At 33.5% G+C, this 25,551-nt stretch overlaps 1 protein-coding gene and 1 pseudogene across 1 annotated transcript; one reads left to right on the top strand and one right to left on the bottom strand.

Moving 5' to 3' along the window:
• Positions 1–995: 995 nt before the first annotated feature.
• LOC148599305 (dynein axonemal assembly factor 19-like) lies at positions 996–24,998 on the bottom strand. Its single transcript, XM_088557847.1, has 4 exons — positions 24,921–24,998; positions 20,519–20,702; positions 17,991–18,132; positions 996–1,753 (listed from the first exon to the last, which is right to left on the bottom strand). The coding sequence occupies exons 2-4, from the start codon at positions 20,677–20,679 to the stop codon at positions 1,355–1,357; spliced, it is 702 nt and encodes a 233-aa protein (XP_088413973.1). The 5' UTR covers positions 20,680–20,702; positions 24,921–24,998; the 3' UTR covers positions 996–1,354.
• On the top strand, positions 7,229–9,136 carry LOC148599306 (uncharacterized; annotated as a pseudogene).
• Positions 24,999–25,551: the final 553 nt, after the last annotated feature.

The raw sequence follows: 25,551 nt of genomic DNA, 5'->3' as shown, positions 1-25,551 counted from the left end.
AATTGATATTTTGTTCGGAAAATAACGGTTTTACACTGGTTTAATTTTCCAAAACTTTTTTATGACAGCCTGTTTGTCATTTTTTTTTTATTTCTATTCAAAGTATATTTATATTGACAAATATTCCTCCTTGTTTCATTTAAATTGCTACTCCTCAAGTAGGCAAGCCGTCAAATGTCGATTCCATTCAATTTCGTAGCTTTTAAGTAATGTCGTCACAATTCTGTATTTATTTTATGACAACATTATTTTCAATTGGTTTTACTCTCTAGAATTTTTATGAACCAACCACAGGGCCTAACCTAACACTCGGCGGGCGTTTCGGGAAAAGCAGAGGACGCTTATCCTACCGGTGCACCTGGTTGGTCCATGCTCCCAGTTTTTAGTGGAGTCCGAGTTGCTCATTTGCTTTTGTTACTTTGTATGTATGATTTTAGTCACTTTATGTTCTTTGTTGTGTCATATAGAATAAAAGTTACGTTCAATTTTGATACTGAAAGAGTAATCAAGGGAAAATATAATGTGGAATATACCAACTGGCGTGTTCAATTTTGATACCAACAATATCAAAATCGAAAGTAACTATTATATTGTGTATCGGTAATCTAACAATTGCACTTTTAATCATTTTAATGTAGTTTCAGCAAAAAACTAGTCATACAAACTGTTGGAGTGTGACATCATTTTCATTCAAAACTCCACAGAAGGTGTGATGGCGTCATAATCACTCCAATAATCATTCCTTTTTTTACGGATATTTTCCAACATCGTGTCATATACGAGAGTTTGAAAAATATCTGTCAACAAGATCAAAGGAAAATAGTACAGATTCCCGATAAATGAAAATGTATCATAACATCCTTCAAGCAAATCAAATACCGATAATAAAGTGATAACAAAACATTGAGCACATAAAATTCATTATCTTTAAGTTGAAATAAATTTTAAAAATTCCTCATTTCAAGCCCCACTTCCACAAAAATGAAAAAAAAATGTTCAAGCCTGAGAATATTTTTTATGGTTCTTTGACATCATATAATCTTAGATTGGAGATACAATGGACGTTAAGAATATTATGAGACTTAAGTATATTTTTAAAACTTTTTTGACACTGGTCGTTGATATGCTCATGATTCCAAGGAGATTCTCAGTAAAAAACAACTCCATCAACAGCCTTTAATATCAATGTTCGGTCTCATTGCCATTAAAGTTCAAATACTTCTTAGTTGCAGATATTGTTAAGTTATACAGTTTTGCAATGATGCCTCAGATAGTTATCATCGTATTTATTGGTACTGAAAAAATCAGGAACTTGACCAGATAAAATCTGGAGTGAAAATCATATCAATTTTTATCAGGATTTTTTTAATTCATATACTTCCTCCAACTTTTCTAAATTTGGCATCAATGATAGTGAATTACTGCCACTTAAATGCTTCCTAATCTTCTCAACTAAACTTCTACAAGTTTCTTTTTCCTTAGAACTTAAAAATTGCGCAGAGAGTGAAAATCTGTTTGTTTTACTCAGTCCTTCTAAAATATAAAACACCGTCTCAGCATCATTCTCCACAATTTTATTTTCTAGAGCTTTAATGATGTCGCCGAGGAGACCAAAGCTGATCTCAGTCTTAAAAATGTTTGAGAGATTTTCTCCACCAATACTAATAAGATAAGCATACTGGTCACCAAGAGATTTAAGATATCTTCTCCAATACTGAACAAACTCTTGTCCACTTTTAGGAATGTTTTTGCTCTGAAAAAGATAGAAAAAAAATCATCAGTCTAAGCAAAAAAGAGACAAACACATGTAGTTTTTGGACAACAAATTAACTATCTAAGACATAATAGGTGTTAGCCAATTAATGTGATATTGTCCAACAGACCTTGTAGATGACCATTATCAAGAGTCATCTCTTAACTGTGTATTTCTTTGCTGTTATACAGATTTTAATTGGAGCATGAGACCTGGATGAATGTGAGTACAAATTGTCAAAAAGAAATGGTTTGAGAAGAGGACATTCTCAGTCGCATTCAATGGAATCATTTGTTTCATTGGGAATTTCCTCAAGATTCCAAATCTCAAGAGCCTGCTAATAGCTCTTGTCCCCAGTCTTCAATGCCTAAGAACATGAACACTGAAGCCTATCTAGCTCTTGTCACCAGTCTTCAATGCCTAGGAACATGAACACTGAATCTTGTCGCAAGTCTTCAATGCCTAAGAACATGAACACTGTACCTTGTCCCCAGTCTTCAATGCCTAAGAACATGAACACCGAAACCGGTCTGAACCAAACCTTAGTAGACAACAACCCTGTCTTAACAGAAGCCTGGATAGAACAGACACATGACTAAACAGAAACCTGAATAAACCAAACCATCAGTAAATCTGATAAAATCAAATCCTGAATTAACTGAAAATCTCTGACAAAATACTAGAGAGAGCAACATTCTGTATAAAAAAAAACTTTAATAATTTGAAACCTGTCTGATCAAAACCCTTGGTAGGCTGTAAACTTTCCACAAAAAGCTGATTAAACCAAATCAGTTCATTTTGTTGAAAGAAGATATGACCCACTGCACCACAAAAGCTGAAAAATTACTCAAGTTTGAGAGTCTGAAATGCCAAACAACTTTCTCGGTAATGAAGAAATTCGACAAAAAAATGATGAATTTGATTCTTCAATGAAACGAGAAATGAAAAACAAATTACCACATGTGAAAGGCCGTTCAAAATTGCAGCACAGAAAACAAAAAGCCATATTAGAATTACATTTTAAGTAATCAGTGGAACGAAGTGCGTGAATCAGAAAGGTATGGTTACGATTCAACGGCACAAGCGGATACAAGCGAATGCTTAGAGAAATTTATGTAACGACCCAAGGACTTCTGATAGACTGAACCGAAAATACAAAAGACAATTCCAGTAAAACGATAAAAAAAAACTCGAAAGTAAAATTGATAGTGTTAATCAAAGAGACTTCCGGAAAGCCACTGGTAATAGGCTAAAAACCACTAATACCACTTCCCATAGGCTTCTATGCTAATTTCACAATATTCAATGGCTTCTCTGGACTTTACCTTAACTTTAACCTGCAGAGGACTATATATCAGCATGATTCTACATATGTCAGCTCACAATCCTCAGAATGGCATGTGGGGTTAGCAGACTTGCAGTGCAGTACTGGTCACTGGAAGTGAAGGGTCTATAAATAGCATGGGAAATCCCAGTGTTTTCACAAGATAGCGGTATATTTAAAAATCATTATGGAGATTAGGCTTCACATCACAAGAAGCAAAATGCACCTATAAAATGTACAGAAATGTTTTTCCTTTCAGAAACTGTTTAAATTTTTTAAATAAGATGAGAACTTTTTTCACAGCACTATGAGGAACATGGGTAATTTCTGCGTAGGACTATTTTTGCGTACGTTCCGAATGCTCATTGGTTGAATTGGTGGTCTGTAACCTAAAGGGTCACTTTTTGTCTTAGAAAAAATAAATAACTATACAGGTATCTTCCTACACACATACTGAATGCATTTGCAAAGTTTCAGTGAAATGTGACAAGCACTTTTTTAAATATTTGATTTTTAAATATAAGGTAACTAAGTTGCGCGAGCAAAAAAGTGACAATATTCTACCATACTTAAATGCATTAAATATTTGCAAAGAACTTTTTCTGACTTTTCAAATAAAAAAAATCAATCACAACTTGTTTTTTAACAATATTAATAAAGAGATAGATTTAAAAGTAATCATTTTCTGAGAAATTGGTCTATTTTTAAAAATTTATTTCTGACATGCCTCCCCCTTTTTCTTGATCACATGTCAAAAATCCTTAATCTTTAAATTTTCACAAAAGGTGATATATTTGGCTTTAAATTTGTAAATACAGTGTTTTCACATTAAAACATGACCAGTAAAGGGCACCTAAAGCAAAAAAAAGTACTCAATAATGGATTTCCCATGTTGCCATAGGGGAATGCTTATATGGCCTTAACCACAGTAATGAAAGTGAGTTTTTCCTCATTTCTAACCTAATTTTTGCTCAAATCTACACAAAACTTGATTTCAAGTGCTTATTACCACCATATTTAGGTAAATATAGCCCTCAAAATTTAATATTTGATATTTTTACTAAATTTTCTACACTTTTTACAAGATAGGACATAAAAATCAGCCAAAAAGACCAATTTTCCATAATTTGGACCTATAACTTAAAAAAATGCATATTTTGAAGGATTTTTGTAGTGTATTCCTCTCATGGCAAAGTTAACAAGATCTTCAAGTAGTTTAAAGCTATTTCAAGAAACTTTTCATTTTGCCATGGCTTCAGCTTAAGGCTAAAAACCACTAATTCCACTTCCCATAGGCTTCTATGCTAATTTCACAATATTCAATGGCTTCTCTGGACTTTACCTTAACTTTAACCTGCAGAGGACTATATATCAGCATGATTCTACATATGTCAGCTCACAATCCTCAGAATGGCATGTGGGGTTAGCAGACTTGCAGTGCAGTACTGGTCACTGGAAGTTAAGGGTCTATAAATAGCATGGGAAATCCCAGTGTTTTCACAAGATAGCGGTATATTTAAAAATCATTATGGAGATTAGGCTTCACATCACAAGAAGCAAAATGCACCTATAAAATGTACAGAAATGTTTTTCCTTTCAGAAACTGTTTAAATTTTTTAAATAAGATGAGAACTTTTTTCACAGCACTATGAGGAACAGGGGTAATTTCTGCGTAGGACTATTTTTGCGTACGTTCCGAATGCTCATTGGTTGAATTGGTGGTCTGTAACCTAATATTGGATTAGCATCGGAAAGAAAACATACAATTCCTTTAGCCGTTGTCGACAGTACAGGCAATGTAAACAACAATAAACCTGACGTTCTAAACAAGTGAAAATGTGCTTTTAAAAAAGTTATTTAAGCAGAAAGATGACACTTATGATACATTGGATTATGACTATTTAGATAATGGTATTGATTTGAATTCTTTTAACATTCCTATAGCAAGAGACGAAGTACTAAACCAAACTGCGCAAAGCTGCAGGTATAGACAATATTCCGGCGAAAGTTCTAAAAAACAATACGGCTGTAGACTTACTTTTTCAAATCGTCAGTGGTTGTTTTAATTTAGGAACAGAGGTACCATTCACCCTGTTCTTAAAACCAAGATCAGACGAAGACCGAATACGGTATTCTCGCCATGTTTAAATTGTCGTCCACCATCTTAATATTACCATTAATCGGCATATAATTATTTTATGCCTGAAGATAATTATGACATTGCCGATAAGATTTATAATTAGTTACCTTACAAAATAATTTTAGGAGAAGTGTCAATCAAATGAAAATATTTATCGTGAGCCAATCAAAACTGACTATGGTCAAAGGTAACTCAACCTTGGTCGAATGCACGTGGTTATATCATGAAATGCAAAGTTGAATAAAGGTATTTTCAACACAATGAAACTGATTTACATGTACCTAATCAGGGAACATACACGTACAAAATCGCCAAAACAATGTTTATTCCATCTAAAACTGACTAAAACAATTTGAATTGAAAATAAAATGACTGGCTTTTGTTAACACTGCCTTGGTTATTTCCTTGTTGCGTATCTTCTTCAATTGTCAGAACATATATTTTGGCTGGAAAATAAGAATTCCCCAAGTCTAAATACAAATGTATAGAACAAATATCATGGTCGAATAACCCTCCCCTCTTTCAACTTCTTTCATTCATTGTAGGTGTATTTTTTCCACTTACATGCTGGTTTCATTATCATTGGCAATTGGCACTATGTCTGGCAACATAGAAATGTATTTTTAAGGCCAGAGTAGTTTATGAACAAGATATAATGCTAAAAACAAAAGTTACAATGACTAGAAAAAAAGTTAGGGAAGAATGCACTTGTTATGAAATAATATCATATTCTAACAAAATCCAAAGACTATTAAATAGAAAATTGTTACATCTTGAATGCGTTAGAATCAGCGCAAATTTTGCCGTAAAATTTCCTGTGTTTAAATATTAATCTATGGAGAACCCTAAATGCCGTTTAACTATCATGGCATTACTATTATTTCTGTGCCGTGCCAAAAATACTGCTATATTTTGAATAAACGTCTAAGTTCATAACCGGAAGTGAACAATTTACTTTATGATGAGCAAAACGGATTTCGCAGTCGACAAAGCTGCAAAGAACACTTTCATTATGTTTAGTATAGAACGATCGGAAGTTGTCCAGAAAATCATCGTGTGTATGCTATGTTGATTCGCAAAAGGCATTCTATAGCGTGTAACATTATTAAATGTGGTACAAACCTCAAAATGCGGGTGTATGTGGTCAAAATTTTAATTGCAACCCAATCATTATATATGAACTTGAAATGTTTGATTGGTGTGAACAATTACTTAACCCCGTGGTTCGACGCAGAATCCAGGGTCAAACACGGTTGTATCACATATCTTACATTATTCTCCATCTGCATATATGACTTAGCTCCGCGAATTAACTCATTAAACTGTGGTGTTCCTGTATGTGACTTTCAATTGAGCATTCTTCTCTACACTGATGATATTGCTTTAATAATTAAGCACCCGATGAAAATAGTTTACAACGTATGTTAAACTCCGTTACCGATTGATGTACGAACTGGAAACTATCGATCAATAACCAGAAAACGAAAGTGCTTCACTTTCGACCTCAGTGCACATCCAAATCAGAATATGTATTAAGATGTTCCGGCAACGACAGAGAATTATGTGACAGTTACAAATATCTTGGTGTCTGGTTTGATAAGCACCTTACATTTATTAAACACGCAAAGGAAATATCAAAACCTGAAAGTAGAGCCCTAGGTTCGTTAATGTCAAAATTCATCACTGCTGGTGGAACGACGAATAAGGAGTATGAAATTTTACTCCTCTACATTAGAACCGATTATGATGTATGGAAACGGAATTTGGGGTACCAAACAAGTAAGTTGTGTGTCAGCAGTACAAAACAGAGCTTGCAAGTTGGAAAATTAATTTCAAATATTTCTACTAGAGGAGATATGGGCTGGATATCTAGCGTGACGAAACAATGCATTTACTTCTTTATGTTACTGTGCAGACAAGTGCGTTCCGACAAAGGAAGTGTCAGAAAATTTGGCTATGGACTTCATATAGGCGGAAAGGTTGGAAGTACAAAAGATTTTAGAGAGTGGGGTTAAAGATGGATGCCAGAGTAGTACTGAGCTGATTTACTCTGCAGTTTTTGGTATTTCTATGTAGATTTTTACATTATCATATTACAAAATTTATAAAAAGACATTCAGCTTTACTACAAGTTTTTGGATCTATTTTGCTTGAATTTTTGCTGATTTTGGATGCAGCAGTGCAATTTCTTTTTTTCATTGTGCATATAGAAGATTATATCTCATTAGGGTTTATTGTTATTCTCACCATGCCTGGGGACTCAACTACAGGACAAAAACATGTTCAGTCATTGTTAGCTCCTAAAAAACAACTGTGCCAGGAGCTAAAGACTCTCAAGCAAACCCGCCCAAGCGTGATAAAATATCTCACTCTGATGTATCTGATGAAAGTATTGATAATGTGGACATAGCTGCAATACATTCAGAGTTAAGGTAAATCAAACATGTCCTGAGGGACACAGTGACTAAATCAGATCTAGATAAATTAGTTAAACAAAATGATTTAAAGCAAACTGTTACGAACATTGTTCAGCAACTATTGTCATCCTTCAAACAATCAATTACTGAGGAATTTAACAGTAAATTGAGAGAGAGAACTGGAAAGTTACAAGACTGTGTAGACTCACTTAATCTAGAAAATGAAAACTTAAAGGAAAGATTGAGACAAAAGGACATCCAGCTTATAACCCTGGAACAGAAAGTTGCTGACTGTAACATCAGAAGTACTGATACACTTAGATCAGCCAAGTTATAATAAACAGTACTAAAAAAATTGTAATATTGGTATTGTGAATTTACCAGAAAAGCCTGATGAAAATTTGAGAACAGAATTTATCAACCTAGTTAAAAATGACTTGAAAGGTGAGTTATATCCTACAGATGTGGTTGCTATTCATAGGATACCAGGAAAAGATGGTATGATAAGGCCTGTCCTAGCAAAAGTCAGAAATACTGCGACCAAAATCAACATCATGAGGCAGAAGAAAGGACTAATCAAGAATGTGAAATTCCATGATGACATTACTATGAAAAATCTTGGACTTATGTCACTCTTCAATCTTAAAAAGATCTAGATAACATTTGGTTTTACAACTGTAGTGTGTATGGAAAACTGAAGAATAGCAAACAACAAATTAGGTTTGACCTTTTTGACAATTTTAATGAGAACGTCAGAAAGAAGTCTTCTGAGTTGAAAGGCAAAAACTAAGAATTGATATATTTGGGTTTTTTTTATGTAGTTAATATTATACAAAGGGAAATAACTCATACTATAATTTTGAAATTTTGATCAAACATCTAGGAGAAACGTTATTTAATAAGATGGCAACATAAATATTTTTGCTTTACTGCCTTGAGTTAATTCAATTATTTTTTTAACCCTTTTAGGCTTAACTCTCCATTTTATTATATTCCCATGATAGTGTTTTCCTATAGCAAAATAGCCTGTTTCAGACCGTGGGAATGTATAAATAAATCAAGATACCGGTACATTTGTAAATTGAAAAAAATATTGTTACAAGTCCCAATAGACAAGAATATAATGACATTTAAAGAAGTTGCTAAGTTACTGTTTTTTTTCTCTTATTTTAAATATTTTTTCTATTTATTTTTGTTTGTTTGTTTATTCATTTACATGTACTTATTTTTACTGAATAATGTGTCCTATCAAATATATTTGCCAAAAGCAAAGCAAAATTATCCTGAAAAAGATTTTTTACAAGCACCATTTTTGGTTGGGCAAACGGTAAAAACGCCTCCATTGTCTGTTTTCAAGAAACCCATAGTAATGTTGATGTTTGTAAACAATGGGAAGACGAATGGGGTAATACTTGCATATTTAGTCACAGTAATAATAGATGTGCTGGTGTTTGTATAATGTTTAAAATGGGTCTTGATTTTGTTATTCATGGTTCTATTATACATCCAAATAGAAAATATATTATTATAGATCTTACTTTATATCAACACAGATTATTTTTAGTTTGTTTGTATGGACACAATTATAGTGATCCACCATTTTTGACACTATATTACAGAGACTGTTTTCCTTCTCTAACACTAGTTTTTTATTATGTGGTGACTGGAATGTTGTCCAAGATTGTAGTTTTGATACTTTAAATATCTTACAAAATCGAAATCCACAATGCCGCCATTTTTATACCGAGGGGGGGGGGGCTGGGATTTTCAATGTTGCTAAAAAAATTGTTTCTGCTGTTCTTAAAATTGTTAAATTTTTTTCAGGAGCAATTGAATTATATTTTTTTCAGGAATATGGCAGTCAAATTTACGATAAACAATAAATGTAAAATATTATATAAATATCAAGGGAGGTCATATGAAAGCAAAGACTCAGATAATCAGATACTGCATTCTTGTTGAGAACAAATAAAATTAATCAATAGGTCTACATCCCCTCCCGCTCCTAAAAAATTGTTTAAATGGGACGGGAATTTCAAAATCAGGATTTTTTTCACTTCGGTTTCTTGTATTTAGGCACTATAATATACAAATCTTTCAATTCTTGGTGACAAAAATAAAGTTTCTTCTGTGAAACTGTCGGAATTAGCTTCCCTGCAAAAGCACGAGAAAGTCTGGGACTTGTGCAGGGAAGCAGACCACGTCACAATCAATTATACATGGCCAACCTAGAGTCTGTAGCCCTTTGGCACCCCAAAATATATATCAATTAGGCAAGAAGCAATCTATGAGTAAATCCATGATTGTATATTATATCTAATTAAAATTCTTGCACACTTATATAGAAAATAAGAGGTGACAGGAGACAAGCTTGGAGTATTTCTTGCATGTTCATTGAAGGGTGGTGAGAGTGTTGATTGTCGATGACTTGGCATTTGGTGTTTTTGTAGATTCCTTGGATTATCTTTACAATTTGACAGGGATTCCAGTGTGTCTTAGTACCTTCCAAAATGCATTTCTGTTAACTATGATAAGACATTCTTGAAGTCCACGAAGTTTATGTAGAGGGCTGATTGCCATTCTGTTTACTCCTCGATGATGACCCGTAATGTGGCAATTTGGTCAATACATGATCGACCGCATCGGAATCTGGAGAGTAGCTGAATTCCTCTCCAGATTTTGGCAGTTGCTCATGTCGCCCTTCTTTGGAACCATAAAGATGTAGCTTAATTTCCAGTCTTCACTAGTGGATCGTTATGGTGTATCCATCAGCACCATGAAAACTGATTTATTCAACGGGTCATAGTTTTCCTTTCCTCGTTTGTCTACCCCGGACTTGACTTTTTATGAGCAACTCGGCGGGTGTTTCTAGAAAAGCAGAGGACGCTTACCCTACCGGTGCACCTGGTCCATGCTCCCAGTTTTTAGTGGAGTCTGAGTTGCTCATTTACTTTTGTTACTTTGTATGTATGATTTTAGTTACTTTATGGTCTTTGTTGTGTATGTCTGCTTTCAATGTCTGGTCTTTGTCCCTGGATTACATTCTTTTGATTACCGCTATAACCTTGGTTCCCTTGATTACTCTTTCATGGATTTCGACTGTTTCACAGATGCTTTCAAACAGGTCATGCAAGGTGATGTAGGGGACCGTGCTGGTCCGAGTGTCAACAGAACAGGTGAAATGTTGCTGCTCAGTCCTGGGGCTTTTCCAGTCATTATTCGTAGGGTTTTTATGATTTCATCCTTCGAGATTGGGCCAGTATCAACATCAAAGTCTTCTCCAGGACGTAGATCAGGAGCATCTGATATATCTTTACCTTCTAAAAGTGGTCGATCTAGGTTTCTTATCACATTGCCATCTTTGTCTTTCACTGGTTTTGATGTGTTGGTCTTTCTACCATCTCAGTTGGCGTGTGATGTTGTACTCAGTTTTTGTGGCGCGTGCAGGTCCGGTGTCAAAAGAATTAGGCCTGCAGCAGCGCTAAGCTTGTCGTAAAGGGCGACTAAATAGTGCTCAGAAACCTAGCTGGGGGGGCTAGGCACTCTGCCCACAGAGCAACCGGGATGTGTGCCCCAGGTTGTGGAATGGGGTACCCCTGGCTTGTTACATGCTGGGGTTGTCAGGCTATAATACAGGAAAACCTGACCGCAAACCATAGTGGTGCACCGTGTTGGGAAAGATGCCACGTTCCTCGCACGTTAAAGAACCCTGCTGAGGTATTCGATAGGAGTAGGATCTTTGCGCTCCGCTACAGGAGACTGAATTGCCCGACCCTACCAACCCCTCTCTTTTATCTTGTGGCAATCAAACTTTATCTAACCATATTATCCTTGTGTCCCATCCCTTTTTTCATTTCATCATCATTTCATGTTCATTTTATCATCCCTTTCATGTTCATCGCCTGAATATACATGTAACTGAAATATTGCTGCTCGAGTGTTAAACCCCAACAATCAATCAATCAGTTTTTGTGTCATTTCTGCCCATTGAATTCTTTGCTTTTGAAGCGAGCTCGTTGATGTAGGTTCTTTTATCCTGTCTGTTCCTTTCTCTTTACTTCTTTCTTAATGCTTATTTGTTCGCTCGTCAACTATTCTTTCAGCAATCTTGTCTTGACCTGGTCAAGTTATATCTTAACAGACCTACGATTCTCAGTTGTCTCGATTGTATCGTCAGATAACCATGGCTTGTATTCCTTCTTTGTAAATCCAAGTTCTTCTTGGCATGTGGTGTTAAATGTGGATTTTACTCTTTCTAATTGTTTGCCTACTGCGCCTCTTCCTAATGTTATACTTTCGCCTTCTAATCTGATCTTGTCTGGTTGCCAGGGCTATCTTGATCTTCAATTTAGTCACCACAAGTTAATGATTAGATGCTATATCAGCACCTCGATAAGCTCTAACGGCTGTTATGTTCTTTCTCCATCTCCTGGCGACTGTAATGTGGTCTATCTGGTTTCTAGTTGTCATCTCTGGAGACACCCGGGTTGTTTTGTGTATATCCTTGTGAAGGAGTTGTAATGTCGTACCTCATATGACCAGATCGTTCTGGGAGAAAAAAAATCTGCATTCTGAGTTCTCAATTTTCGTTGATGTTACCAATTCATTTCTTCCCCGAGATGAGTTCTCTCTCTGTGTTATCTTTTCAAACTTTGGCATTCATGTCACCCGTTACAATCAACATGCCCCAAGTGTTGTTCTATCTTGGGTAGCTTGGAGTTGGTTGTAAAACTCTTCTTTGTCTTCTTCCTCTGCTACGTTGGTAGCACTGAATGACTGTTACTTTTTGTATCTTTGACATAAATCTTGCCACGATAAATCTTTCACTCACAGGATTCCATTCGATGAATGATGATTTGGCCTTCATGTTTCGTGAGATTTCTACTCCATGTTGATGATTGCCATCCTCGTTTTGTGGTCCAGAGTACAGTAGAGTTTGCCTTGAAGATAGCATGACCGCTCATGATGATGTCTATCTAACTTCGTCCCAAAATATCAATTAAGGTTGTAGCGCTCCATTTCTATTGCAGCCTGGGCAGCTTTTCCGGTTTCGTATAATGTCTCTACGCTCCAGCTTGCAATCATTGATGCAGTCTTAAGGGATATAAGTTTCATCGGTGGATGAAAAATTATAGTTAAGTGAAATCGAATGTATTTTGTAATACATATACACATATCATAAGCATATTTCAGGAATGTTGCATTGGCTTCAGATCATATAGTGAAAATATTAATTAGTTTCGTAATTAAATGTATTATGTAAAAGATGCATATAAAGAACGGTACATACATGTAATGATTTTATCTTAAACATATAAAAAGTGCTATGGGGTAATATTTATAGCTTAATTTTTCATGAAAGACGTGCATTATATAGGTTTGACCTGGGTCTGCTTTATTGGTGGTTCTTATAGTTGAGAGCATTCAGGGACATTAATTATATAAGACCTTTGCTTTTGTAACAAATACCAGATTGTGTGTAATGTTGGAAAGTACTGTCACCAATGTAACTAATTTTTTATTATTTTTTCATTGACTCTAAGTCTGAGAGCACACGCTCTGCTAGTGGACAGCACAGGCTGTATATTTTGCAGTCGAGTAACTTTTTAATGAATTAAAACTTTTGAGATTGTGCATTAGGCACATTGGACTACTATTAAGTTTTAAGTGTGGTAAGGTTTCACTCTATTCCATTTGGATTTAATTGTACTTTCTCTAAGAAATTTACTGAGGACTTAGATAACATATAAGTAAATTGGAGTAGTTCGGGTTCTTATTAGCAATGTAAAATAACATTTGAAGTTGATCAAAACACCCATTAAAGACAATAAAGCCATCATCTCGGAGCTAGTTATGTTGTGCTTGTTTCGGAATTTTTTCAACCATAAAGTTAATAAGTTCTTACGCTTATATGTCGCATATATCAGGGCTAGGGACTGTCCTCATTGCATATCGCATTAAGGACTAATTCTAACAGAACAAATTATAATATTAGAGTAAGTTCTCATTGCTCAAAAGTATAGCATAGGCTTCTTTTCTTCATTTTAAAGTGAATGTTTTCAGCCGCCTTTATTAATTCATTACTGAACATGCTTGTATACATGCGTACATAAGGTCCCTGGTCTTTAACTATAGGTAGCAAAAAATAGTCAAGAAGTCTACGCAATTTCCACAATGGGGAATAATCGGACGACATGGTATTCTTATCTTTTCTCTATTGGAGAAAAAATCTAAATTGGTTATAATGTTTAGTGGTGGTTCGTGTATTTTTTGTATATTTCTAATAGTTTGTTAAACAAAACGGATAAATATAACACAAAAGTCTCTGGATATTGATATCCATTTAGTTGCTCATTATAACATTATGAATTTTTCTACTATTAACCGTAAAATGTTGATATTAAAGACATTTATTACATACTTCTTCATACATAATTTAACATGTTGAATGACAGTTTATGGTTCATTCACTATATGTACTTAACATTCCTCTCCTCTCCTTTCCTTTTCTTTAAATTTTTTTTCTACATAAACTTTTTTTTTGTAAAAACAGAATACAACATTATTTTTTTTCACCATTAAGCAACTTCATTTATTTATTTTTTTTGTTGCAACAGCAAAAATATTTTTTTTTTATTTTTCTTCAAAGTGAAATTAATATTTTTTTCAAAAATATCCCAGCCCCTCCCCCCCCCCCCAAATAAAAATGGTTGGTGCCTCAGTGGTTCAGCGCAAAGGTGTAACAAGTTGAGGGAAATTCGATTATCATTAGATCAACCCCAACTAAAATATGCTGAAATACACTGTCAGATGGCTTAGTTTAGAGAGCTGCAAGGGTAATATACATATACTGCATTATGTGTTGTTCTACAGGGTAGTACAAATATGGCAACCAAAGGGTTTGCTCATGAGGTACAACAGTACAAATTTATTGCTATTACACATTTATTGTTAGATATTTTGCCTGTTTTATCAAAGCTCAGTGAGATTTTTCAAACAGATTGTATTGATTTTAGTATCATAAAACCTGTAGTAAGCAGCACTGTAGACATGCTGTCAAATTTTTGAGAAAATAAGAGTGAATTTGTCAAAAAAATTAGACAAGTATGTAGTTGTTAGAGAGGGAAAAGCCATATATGTGAGACCTGCAGATGAGAATAAAAAAAGCATTGTAGATAGTGGTGTTGATAAGAATTTTGATAGGTGTGAATCTGACTTAGATGTTGATGAGTGTGATGTAAGCACATTGAGTGACATTGAGCTTAGGTATTTTAGATGTTGATGAGTGTGGTGTAAGCACATTGAGTGACATTGAGCTTAGGCATTATGAAAAACAAAAGTCGGTTGTTCAGAAAGATTGTAATTTGTATGTAACAAAGGTGTGTGACAATCTAAGGGCTAGATTTAACTCCAATACAGATTTACTGTCAAAGTTTCAAGTTTTATTACCATGCAACATTAAGTATGCAAAGGCAGAAGGTGTCCAAACATGGACAAATTCTGTCTGTCAGATATTGAACACTTACATGATCATTTTCACTCTTCAATCTCTGTGAGCAAACAAGCGATATTAAGCCAGTACAAACAGAACAAAGGTATGGTGATGGCTTTATATCAAGATATGACTCTTAGCCAAATTGTTAAGATTTTTTCTGACAAGTTTTGTACCATGTTGTCAGCTATTGTGTTATTGTTAAAATGTGCTGCTGTGATACCTGTGTCAAGTGTCTCTTGTAAGAGGGGTTTTTCAACTCATAACAGAATAATTACTAGTTTTAGAACTAGTATGAATTGTGACTCATTAAACACTTTAATTACAATTAATGACCATAGGTATTCCATAGAATCCTTTGACTTTAAACCAGCCTTGTCCGAATGGAAAAAGAATAAGACCCGAAAGATATACATATACTAAGATTTTGTCTGTAGTGTTTTATGTATTTATATCTATTGTTTTTGTATTGATTTTTGATGGTATAATAGTTGCTATGTATACTATTTTTACCCAATTAAAATATGAAACTTTATTATTTGTTTATTATATCTAATAAACTATTATATTAAAAAAACATATTCATCGAGATACGACAAAATAGCCTCACAAAAACCATTTCTCCCTGTTTGAACTCATTTCTCTCTATCACAACAGAGAGGGAGAAATCACTACCCCCATTCACTGAATCCTAGATTATGCCCTGCTTATCTGTTTATTATAGGTGTTGAACTATTAGCTATTAAACTTGAATCAGATCCAAATATTCATGGTGTTATGGTACAAGAGAAAGAAATTTTATTAAGTCAATATGCAGATGATACATTCCTAATGTTAGATGGTAATAAGAAATCTTTATCAGAGTCTTTAAATGTATTCGAGTTGTTTTATAAGGCTTCTGGCTTAAAGATGAATGCATTTAAAACCAAAGCTATATATGGGTTGGAAAAAAAAATTTTGATCATGTCTCAAATTTTAAAGTTCTGGGATTAGAATTTTCATAAAATTTAGATGACATGCTTCATATTTATTTTTCTAAGGAAATGTCTGGTATATTGAAGTCATGAGAACATAGAAAGCTTACACTCCTTGGTAAGGTTACAGTTGTTAAAACTCTTGCACTTCCAAAGATTGTATATTTAGTTAACAGCCTTACCCAATTTGTCTCAAAATAGTATAAATGAGATTAATTCCTTATTTTTCACTTTATTTGCAATGGGAAATCAGAGAGAATTAAGTGTAATACACTTATTGGAGATTTCAAACAAGGAGGATTGAACATGGTTCATTTGGAGTCATTTGCTTATTATTTAAAAATTGGTTGGGTATGTAGGGTACTACAAGATACAGGAGGGACACTCTTACTCTCTGATTTAAGAATGTTTGGGAGTGAGTTTTTTCTCTACAAAAGGAAAAGTTGAAAGAGTTGTCAACTTCTACTTACAATACTTTTTGGAGAGATGTATTTTTGTCAATGTACAAAGTGAAGCCAGTTTTTAAGACATGTACAAGAGAAATTTTTTCCCTAGATATTTTGAACTTTGTACCTGTGCTAGATTTTATGTGATATGACAGTTGGAAACATTACGGTGTTCAAGTTTTAAAGGATATAATAAACTTTGAAAATAATAGATTTTTCAAATTTCAAGAGTTCAAAAACAAAATTTTCACTAATAACTTTTTGAGCTACTAAAGTATCCTATAACAGATTCCTAAGAGTATTGAGATTTTTGTTGAAGAGCACTGCAATGAGAATTCTTTTGTTAATTTTTGTGTAACTGACACATTTCTTAAAGAGCTTCTTCAAGTTTTTATATAGTCATATTATTAGTAACATATTTTGTCAGCCAATAGAAAAATTTTTGAAGGGGGAAGAACAGTTAGAATCAGAAACTGCACACTGGCAAAAATACTTCATTTCAACAAAAACATGTTGTTCTGACAGTTACATGTATCTGAAGTTTTTTCAATACAAACTACTACATCATATTATTCCTACACATTCCTTCTTATACAAGCTACAGCCAAGCAATCTATGTTCTTTTTGTAAACTTGATGAAGAAGCCATCAAACATTTATTTTATGATTGTCATATCACAAAACAACTCTGTTCATCATTTTTGCATCAAATACATTTGTACAACAGAGATTTGGCATTTACTAAGCAGAAAGTACTATTTGGGTTTCCTTCAGAAGAATTATTTTCTAATTTGTTGTTTATAATTGCAACCATATTAAACAATACCAACCTCTTGAAAATTATGTTGGAAATAAAATTGCACATTTGACAAATTTGGGCTCCTTTACAAGCTATTTTTCCATCAAAATTTTTAGTACACAGGAAAATATTTTATTTATCAATTTCAATTGAACTTCTGTTCTTTAAGATACATTGCAGTCCAAACTTTTATATTACGATGAATAAGTGGTAGGTGAATGATCTGAGAATGGAAATAGAATATATTTACTCTTTTTTTCCCATGGTACTTTGTAAATATGTTATATGTATCTACAAAATGTTTGTATGTCAGTGATAATTTCTCCCATTGGCCTTGTGCAATAGAACACTTGATCATTCTCAGTACCTCAGGACAAATATTCTAGTCTATTGCATCCAACCCATTTAATAACTGTATAATAAATACTTCATTGTATCATAAATATTATCTTTACGGAATTTTAGATAAAGTTTAATTAATGATTTTAGTAAAACTAATGGCTGAATATTGATTGTTTTATTTTTATCATTTGTTTGTAGCATATTATTTGTGCAGTCAGTGTGTGACACTCTAATAATTCAGTTTATTATTATTATTATTATTATTATTATTATTATTATTATGGTATAATTAATTTATTATTACCTGGCCTATTTCTCCTGCTGCTAGTTTCTCACTTCTATCTGTGTTTTTGGCAGCTGCAATATTCCATGGCTGGTTAAATGTAACACTCTCCATCTTATCACCTTTTTCTAGTGGTTTGATGTGGGAGGCTTTCACTATATCTCTGTCATCAATATATAAATTACTTTATACATATGTAATTGACTTGGTGATAAGTTGTCTACATTTCCAACAATTGAAACGAATTTAAGAGACTGTCAAATGTATGTTTGGTCTCTAGGTTAAATTTCACTTGCCTTTAGTAATAAATGACAGAACCATATTAGGCTGATCAAATAGTTAATAAACAGATTAGCCCAGCTTTATAATGGACAAAAACAAAGTTCCAAACTTTTATAAGTGGAAAAGGGGGCTGGGATCTTTTTCAAAAAAAAAGGTTCCAAATTTTGGAGAAAATTTTTGTTTACTCATCCATTGAAAAAAATACAAATAATTCTATATTTTCCCCATTACTCAACTTACTTAACAAGGCAGACTCTTTAAAATAAAAATATTGATTTTGGTTGCTGCTGACATACAAATAAAAATTTACGCTCTTATCCCACATCAAACCCCAACCACTGTCCCCCCTCCCTCCCTCAGAATAAAAATGGTTGATGCCTAAACTCTAGGCAATAGTCAAAAGGACTTGTCAAAACAAAAGTCTGTATAACAAATTGCAACATTGTGGCAAATACCAGAAAAACGGAAACAACTGCAATGATCCTCACTTGGTACAGGAATTCCTGGGGAAATGATGGGTTTAACCTGATTTTATTACACACTAAACCTCCCATATATTTCAATACAGATAGGAAGTAAAAAATTGCCACTGACGGAAATTGTTAAAATCAGAAGTAAAAACAGTACAGAAAAAATACTGATGGTAATATGAAAAAACATCTTTTATTATATTTTTGTCAGAAAAAGAGTTAATCTCAAAACAACTTGGATAAATGGAAATAAAACTTTTTCAAGACCATGTTGGAGACATATATTTTCATAACCTTGATCCAAAAACCCTGTCTCTCAGGTAATGATTGGAAATCTGATAGGAAGTCACATGCAAATGATATGTGTATGCCCATCTTAAATTTTTGCAGTGTTAAAAGATCTATAACATGTAAAAGAAAACATTAAAAACAATGATTAAACAGAATGTCAAAGGTTGAACCAATGATGTATCAAATATCCATCAGACAGTGTTTCTTTTTTTTTAATTTTGAGGAAATTCAATGTTATTTACTTCCTTCTACATACATGTACATTTGAAATGGTAAAAAATTATCACCTACAATGTACCAAGAGTTTAAGAAGCACTCCAACTAAGAATCATGCAAAATCTGGTTCATGGGTAAAAAGCCTACATATTTTTATTTTTGATACTTTGTTTGAATTGCCATAGTAAACAGAAATTAACATTCAGTTTTTTTTTCATATAACCCGTGTTCATAAGAGATAAAAATTACATAGAATACACTGTAAATTTCAAAGTAAAGGGAGATAACTCTGTAAATGACACTCAAATACAATAGAATCTATTGGATTTTCAATGTCGATAATTTCCTAAGAGCAGGCAGATTTGAATGAATACTTACATATTTCATAGTATAGACCCATAAAACAACTTCATTACAAAAATAAAAATATGTAGCCTTTTTAGGGGTGTATCACATTTTTAAGATTTCTCAGCTACCTAAAAAAAAATATGTGTTTCCTGTAACCCGACCGATCCTAACTTTTTTGGTTGATGGCAACGGCAAAAAAACATCGCAAATTTGCATTTTATTGTATTTATATCGCTACCCGGTGTGGAGACCCATTATTACAGTAAGAACACTATGGCGAACACCAATGCAAGTTCAGTATTTGCAATCAAAATTGTGAAATGTCAGCACTTGGAGGCTAAAAACCTACAGAAATGTTTGGAGCATCGATGGATTTGCACCCCCCCCCCCACCCCCCCAAAAAAAAAAAAAAAAAAAGAAACATACCTACCTACCCTAATTTTGAAAAGGGTGTTACCGAAGCCTCATAAAAAATATGGCATGAAAGGAACATTTGGTGATACCCAACCTCATAATGGTCAAAAAAAGGCCTGGGGGTGGCAAAATTTTGCCAACAATTAAACTTATGCTATATTTTATGGTACTTAACTGTGTAAACTTAAAAATCATTGATCCATTCTCAAGTTATCATCTGGAAACCATCAGCTGGCGGATAGACTCTTTAACTTTTTGGAGGGTATCATATAATATCTCAACACTGTGGGTGGCTCAGTATAAAAATGAAACACATAAATTTACAGTAATTCTGTTTTTTGGAAGAGAGTCTCAGCAATGGGGGAAAATTGTGTAAAATCGTGACTGTAAGAACATGAGGTCAAAGATTTTTCAATCATTATAGTACAAATCATGGTAGAAAAATAATTTATAATTAAAATCCTTAATGAAAACCATCACAGTGTTCCTCTTATGTCTGCTCTTATATATTAAACAGAATAATACTACCTAAATTCTTCATATGTGGCCACTTTTTGATGAACAGCTCGAAATTTTGCATCATTCTCTCGCCAATATCTCTGGTCTGCTGTCACAGCTGAATCTAATTCTCTTTCAATTTTCTCAAAGTTGAGAGACTCTTCATCTCTAGATTTAGGTTTATCTGTCATTGTATGAAGAAACTCTACCAAGACTAAGTAAATAAAGAACAGAAAATTTGAAAAAAGTCTTTACTACACCAGAATCAGAATCAGATTTTTTTTTTATTTGAATAAAATCCATACTGTTGGATTGTCACTAAAAAACATAGATGACATATCAGACATATAAAGTACATATAAGACATGACAATTGTTTGCATGCCTCCCAACAAAAGAGAAAATATGAGATTTTGTATTACACAAAGTGTTTTCTAGCAGTGCGCACCTGCAAGGAAACTATACCAACAGTCAATACATTGTTTCCCTATAACATAAGCTGTAATGGGTACAATATTTGACTATGTATACATGTCACAATGTATATACAATTTCCATATAATCAAAAAGTAACTGATAATTACATTGTACATGTTTTTTTGCCAAGTAATTAAGTCTTTTTGATAGTGTAATTTGGCTATTTGTCCCATCAAAATCAAGGAAAAAAGACAATATTTTCCATATCATTTTGGCAAATTGAGTTAAAATTTCATTAAAATGCACTGAAAATGAACATTTCAAGGGCAGATAACTCTGTCAAAAACCTCATTTTTAAAACATTCTATCGAAAAACTTCTGAGCAAAGCCAGTGATGGAGAGATTGAATAGTGTTATTTTCAAATAGAGAAAGTATCCTAGAGTGATATTACATTGTCAGATTGGTGGGGCTTTGACATGCATGTTTCTGATTTTTCAAATTTTGCCTGATTCTTACAAACAATTACATGTACACTTGAAAAATCATTCAATTACACATTACTTTCAATTACATCAGAATTTGTAATTAATTACTCTCAATAACCATTACACACAGAGTTAAAAATAGTAACCTGCCCGCCAGCCCGGGGCTGGCTAATTGTAGTTAAAATTTATATAACCATATAGTAAATATATTGAAAAATTGTATTCAGGACTGGCTAGAACTTGAGTGCGTTTCCTACCCTCTTACACACTGCCATTACCCCAACCCTAGCAAATCTACAGGTTTTTCACATTGCCTATATAAGATGTTCAGACTGAAAAAAAAAAAACACAATTTCAGCTGTTATTGCTTTTTGATTTTAAATTAGGTTTGGCAAATGGAGGCTATGGATCAAAATCACAAAAATGATTCTAGTATTGATTTTTGAATCATACATGTGACTAAGATTGTGCTGGACAGATGGATTGTTACCCCTATCAAATATGTAATGCATTTCAGGAGGTTAATGTCTATTAAACTTGTTCACCTGCCTTACGAGGCACAAATGTCAGATTTTTTTTCATAGATGCATCATAAAAGACCTGACTGTATGGATCTGTAGATTTTAAAATTTCCTAGGAGTATATATGGTAATGTTTATAGTGAGCACCGCAAAGCGGTGCGAGCTTTTCAGTTATCGTGTATTTTTTATACACACAAGGTTCCTGGTATACTAATAAAATAACAGTAATGTCTGGAAGAAACATTGCTGACCTTACGAAGCGAATCTGTCACTTCTTTAAACCAAAAAAATTTAGTTGCAGATTACGATTGGATAAAATAAGACCTCATCTTTCAAGCTACATTTGTACTTTTCAATTCTTTGCTAAATTTTACCTATATTTGACAAATGAAAGAAAGCAGACTTCTGCGTCTCAATTCCATCGAAGGATCATTCAACAACAAAAAAATAACTATTGCTATACAATTTAAATGTAAACAAACAAAACTTTAATCGTAACATCCTAGAATCAAATTTGAATCGCGAAAGAGCTTTAAAAATGCATATTGAGTAATGGCGCATGGTTATGACGTCATCTGTCAAGGTGAATGGGAGATTACTCTTTTCCCAGGTTTTACTCAAACATGACTTAAATATATAGATGTTGATGTATTTTGAGGATTTAATACTTTAGTAACACCTCAGACATGCATACTAACTATTATGGAGTAAAAACATAATGTACTATTCCTAGGTTTCCTAAGATATATATTTTATGTTCTTCTATCTTGAATCAGTTTTTAGTGGAGTCCTAGTTGCTCATTTACTTTTGTTACTTTGAATGTATTATTTTAGTTATTTTATGTTCTTTGTTGTCAGTTTTCCATGTCTGGTCTTTGTCACTGGATTACATTCTTTTGATTTCTGCTAGAATCTTGGTTGTCTTCATGACTTGTTGCATTTTAAGTCCCCTAATTTCATGCTGGCAAAAACAAAAAAATATCGAAGTACTCATGTACTGAATCAATTTTCATCGATCGTTTGAATTCTTCGGCCTCAAATAATTGTCAAAGTGCAAAATATGGCATAAAAGGAAAGTTCGGGGATCTAATTCAAACATATTTTAACACAAACTTATTATTGTAAATTGTTGATATTATATTGACCTCTTTGATTTATTTTTAAATTAACCATTGTGACTACAAAGGACATTAAAAAGAACACACTGAAATGCATGATGCATCATAGCAATGCACCAGTTTGCATAATATTCAGGTTCGATGTCCGTTTTCATGGAACACCTTGATCAATGAACACAAAATTCTCTGACATACTGCATAATTGAACTACAATGTATAATAGCACTATTTCATGTCCTCATATACTTTCTATGTTAAATCCAGCTACTTGTAAGGTTCATATGTAGCAAATTTTACATGAGTACAAGTAATGCTGAAGGGGTTTCATTATAATGGACATTCTTTACTTTAACTCTCATAACAATATCAGCATACCTTATGATCCTTCTAAGAAAGAACCGTAAAATGGAAGTAGCCAGGTGCAGAAATCGTCACTTAGCCATATCAAGGGCCTATATTTTTGTACAGAATTATTTTACCCTACATTATGAAAAGTCACTAAAGTTTTTAGATTACTGCTGTTTCATTCAGCTTTTTGATGATACTAAATTTAACTATGAGAATGATAGGGACTACTTCATGTCATTCTGAATTACTTTCTTATATGCACAGGCGACTGGTTCCCAAAATAGTGGTATTACACTACTAACTACTAGTTGGTCTTTCCCAGTTTATTAATTTTCAAGTCGATATTCAATTTATAAACCTCGAGGTCGAATCTGTCTGTCAAATCATTTGTCATTGAATGAACATGTCCTAAGATACATGTCCCTCTCAACTAGCTACATTTCTCAGTTGCTACGCTTTGACACCTATTCATGTAAAAATGCTTAGTTTCGCGGCTCCTAGTTCCAGATTCATGTACATTAATATAAACGCAAAAGTCTTAGAATGTAATTTTAACAATTACATCTGGTGCAAGAATCACTAGCCATGCATTTGTAAGGCCTTGGGGTACCTACAACCCTATTATCATACATATCACATGGCCAAAATAGCAAAAAAGAATGATTATTACAAGAAGCAATATCACCAGACCACAGACTGACACCATTCCTGAGAAATGCATTTTCAAAATTCCTATGGCATTGTCTAAGCAAAGTTTCACTTTTATTTGTCATCTCCAGGCTTCCAATATCACGAGGCGGTACCAAATATCAAAGTACACGATACAGTGGGAGATACGTCTTGATAGAAAAAAAACGGATACTGATAAACAGCATATTCAGTTGGCAGTAAAAGTTGTTTATTGGATTTGTTTATTGGCGTAATTAAATTTGATATATTTGAAATACCTACAACATGGACCTAACTATCTGCAGTTGAATCTTAATGGGGTATGCCGATGGGACTATTTTCCAGTGGTAGGGTAAGATAATCGCAGATGCTATTAGGCTTTACAAATCTAAAGGCTCTGGCGACTGCTATATCAATTGATAAAAATAAAATACAAACTTTGTTTCAAAAAGTTTGATTGGCAGTTCAAAAAAATTATGAACTTAACTGGTACTTCCAGTTTTATCCAAACTGCACTGAACAATACACTAATTTGAATTATGATAAGGTCCTACTGCGGTGCTCCCAAAGCCCAAGATTGCTCTGGGTCTAACAGCCTCTGCTTGTCTTAAAAAAGCCTTTGAACAATCTCAGACTAACCACGGTGCTCGCTTACAGGCAATGCATAATCCATATTACTATAAACGTTAAATAAAAGTGTATTATGGACTACAGTACATAACGAATCAATCATGATGATGCTCAACTGTAGAATCCAGGTAGCTAAATGAATGTTAACAATGTGTATCTATCATTCCTTTTTACGTTGGGACTGGGAACAATAGAAATCAAATGAAATAGTCGACCAAGCTAACTATACCAGGTCAATACGTACCAAATAATAGCAGGAATCTTGCGCGAGTTTACACGTTCTAAAAATTAAGTTCAAGCGTCCTTATCAACGACAAATCGATGTATACTAAGCGCTTGATACTCGGTTACTTCATCCCCTTTATTGTTGGACCTAAGTGCTTACGAAAGCGAAATGCCGAGCGAATGACTAGATACAAATATACGACCTCTGAACTATCCTGTGGGGTCTTACTAATTAGCGAGGAGACGCGACAAGAAGTGATAAGAAGTGATAATTAAGACGTCTAGAAAAAGCGATAAGGAGCTCAAAATTTTGAAAAATGAGTATATTTTCAAATAGTATGATGAAAATAGAATAAATTGAATATATATATATTTTTTAAGTTTCTAGATGATCTTCTTTAATCAAATAATAAAGAATTAAAGAAAATTTATTAAGTTGCTAGAAAAAGAGTTCCGGATATATTACTGATTAATAGTAAAATATTTATAATCTATTCTAATAATGATAAGAAGTTATATGTTTTGAATTAATTAACAAATGAATAGTTAAAAAAATATAGACATTTTACTGCAAGAATCAATCATGATTTAGAGCACGTGTTTTGACTATTGAAGTCTCACCAGTAGTGCTTTATGCCAAACTATTTAAG

Source organism: Perna viridis, chromosome 13 (genome assembly GCF_037379345.1).
Source record: "Perna viridis isolate PV_CMFRI_1.1 ecotype Kerala chromosome 13, ASM3737934v1, whole genome shotgun sequence".
In the NCBI taxonomy this organism is placed as follows: domain Eukaryota; kingdom Metazoa; phylum Mollusca; class Bivalvia; order Mytilida; family Mytilidae; genus Perna; species Perna viridis.
The sequence above is the reverse complement of the archived record's forward strand: the minus strand, read 5'-3'. Positions and strand labels throughout refer to the sequence as shown.

Coding starts and splice junctions, on each gene's coding strand:
- LOC148599305 (XM_088557847.1), bottom strand. CDS start 20,679: ATGACAGATAAACCTAAATCTAGAGATGAAGAGTCTCTCAACTTTGAG. Junction 18,133..20,518: donor GCCACATATGAAGAATTTAG/GTAGTATTATTC, acceptor TATTGATGACAG/AGATATAGTGAAAGCCTCCC. Junction 1,754..17,990: donor CAGCAGGAGAAATAGGCCAG/GTAATAATAAAT, acceptor TATCTTTTTCAG/AGCAAAAACATTCCTAAAAG.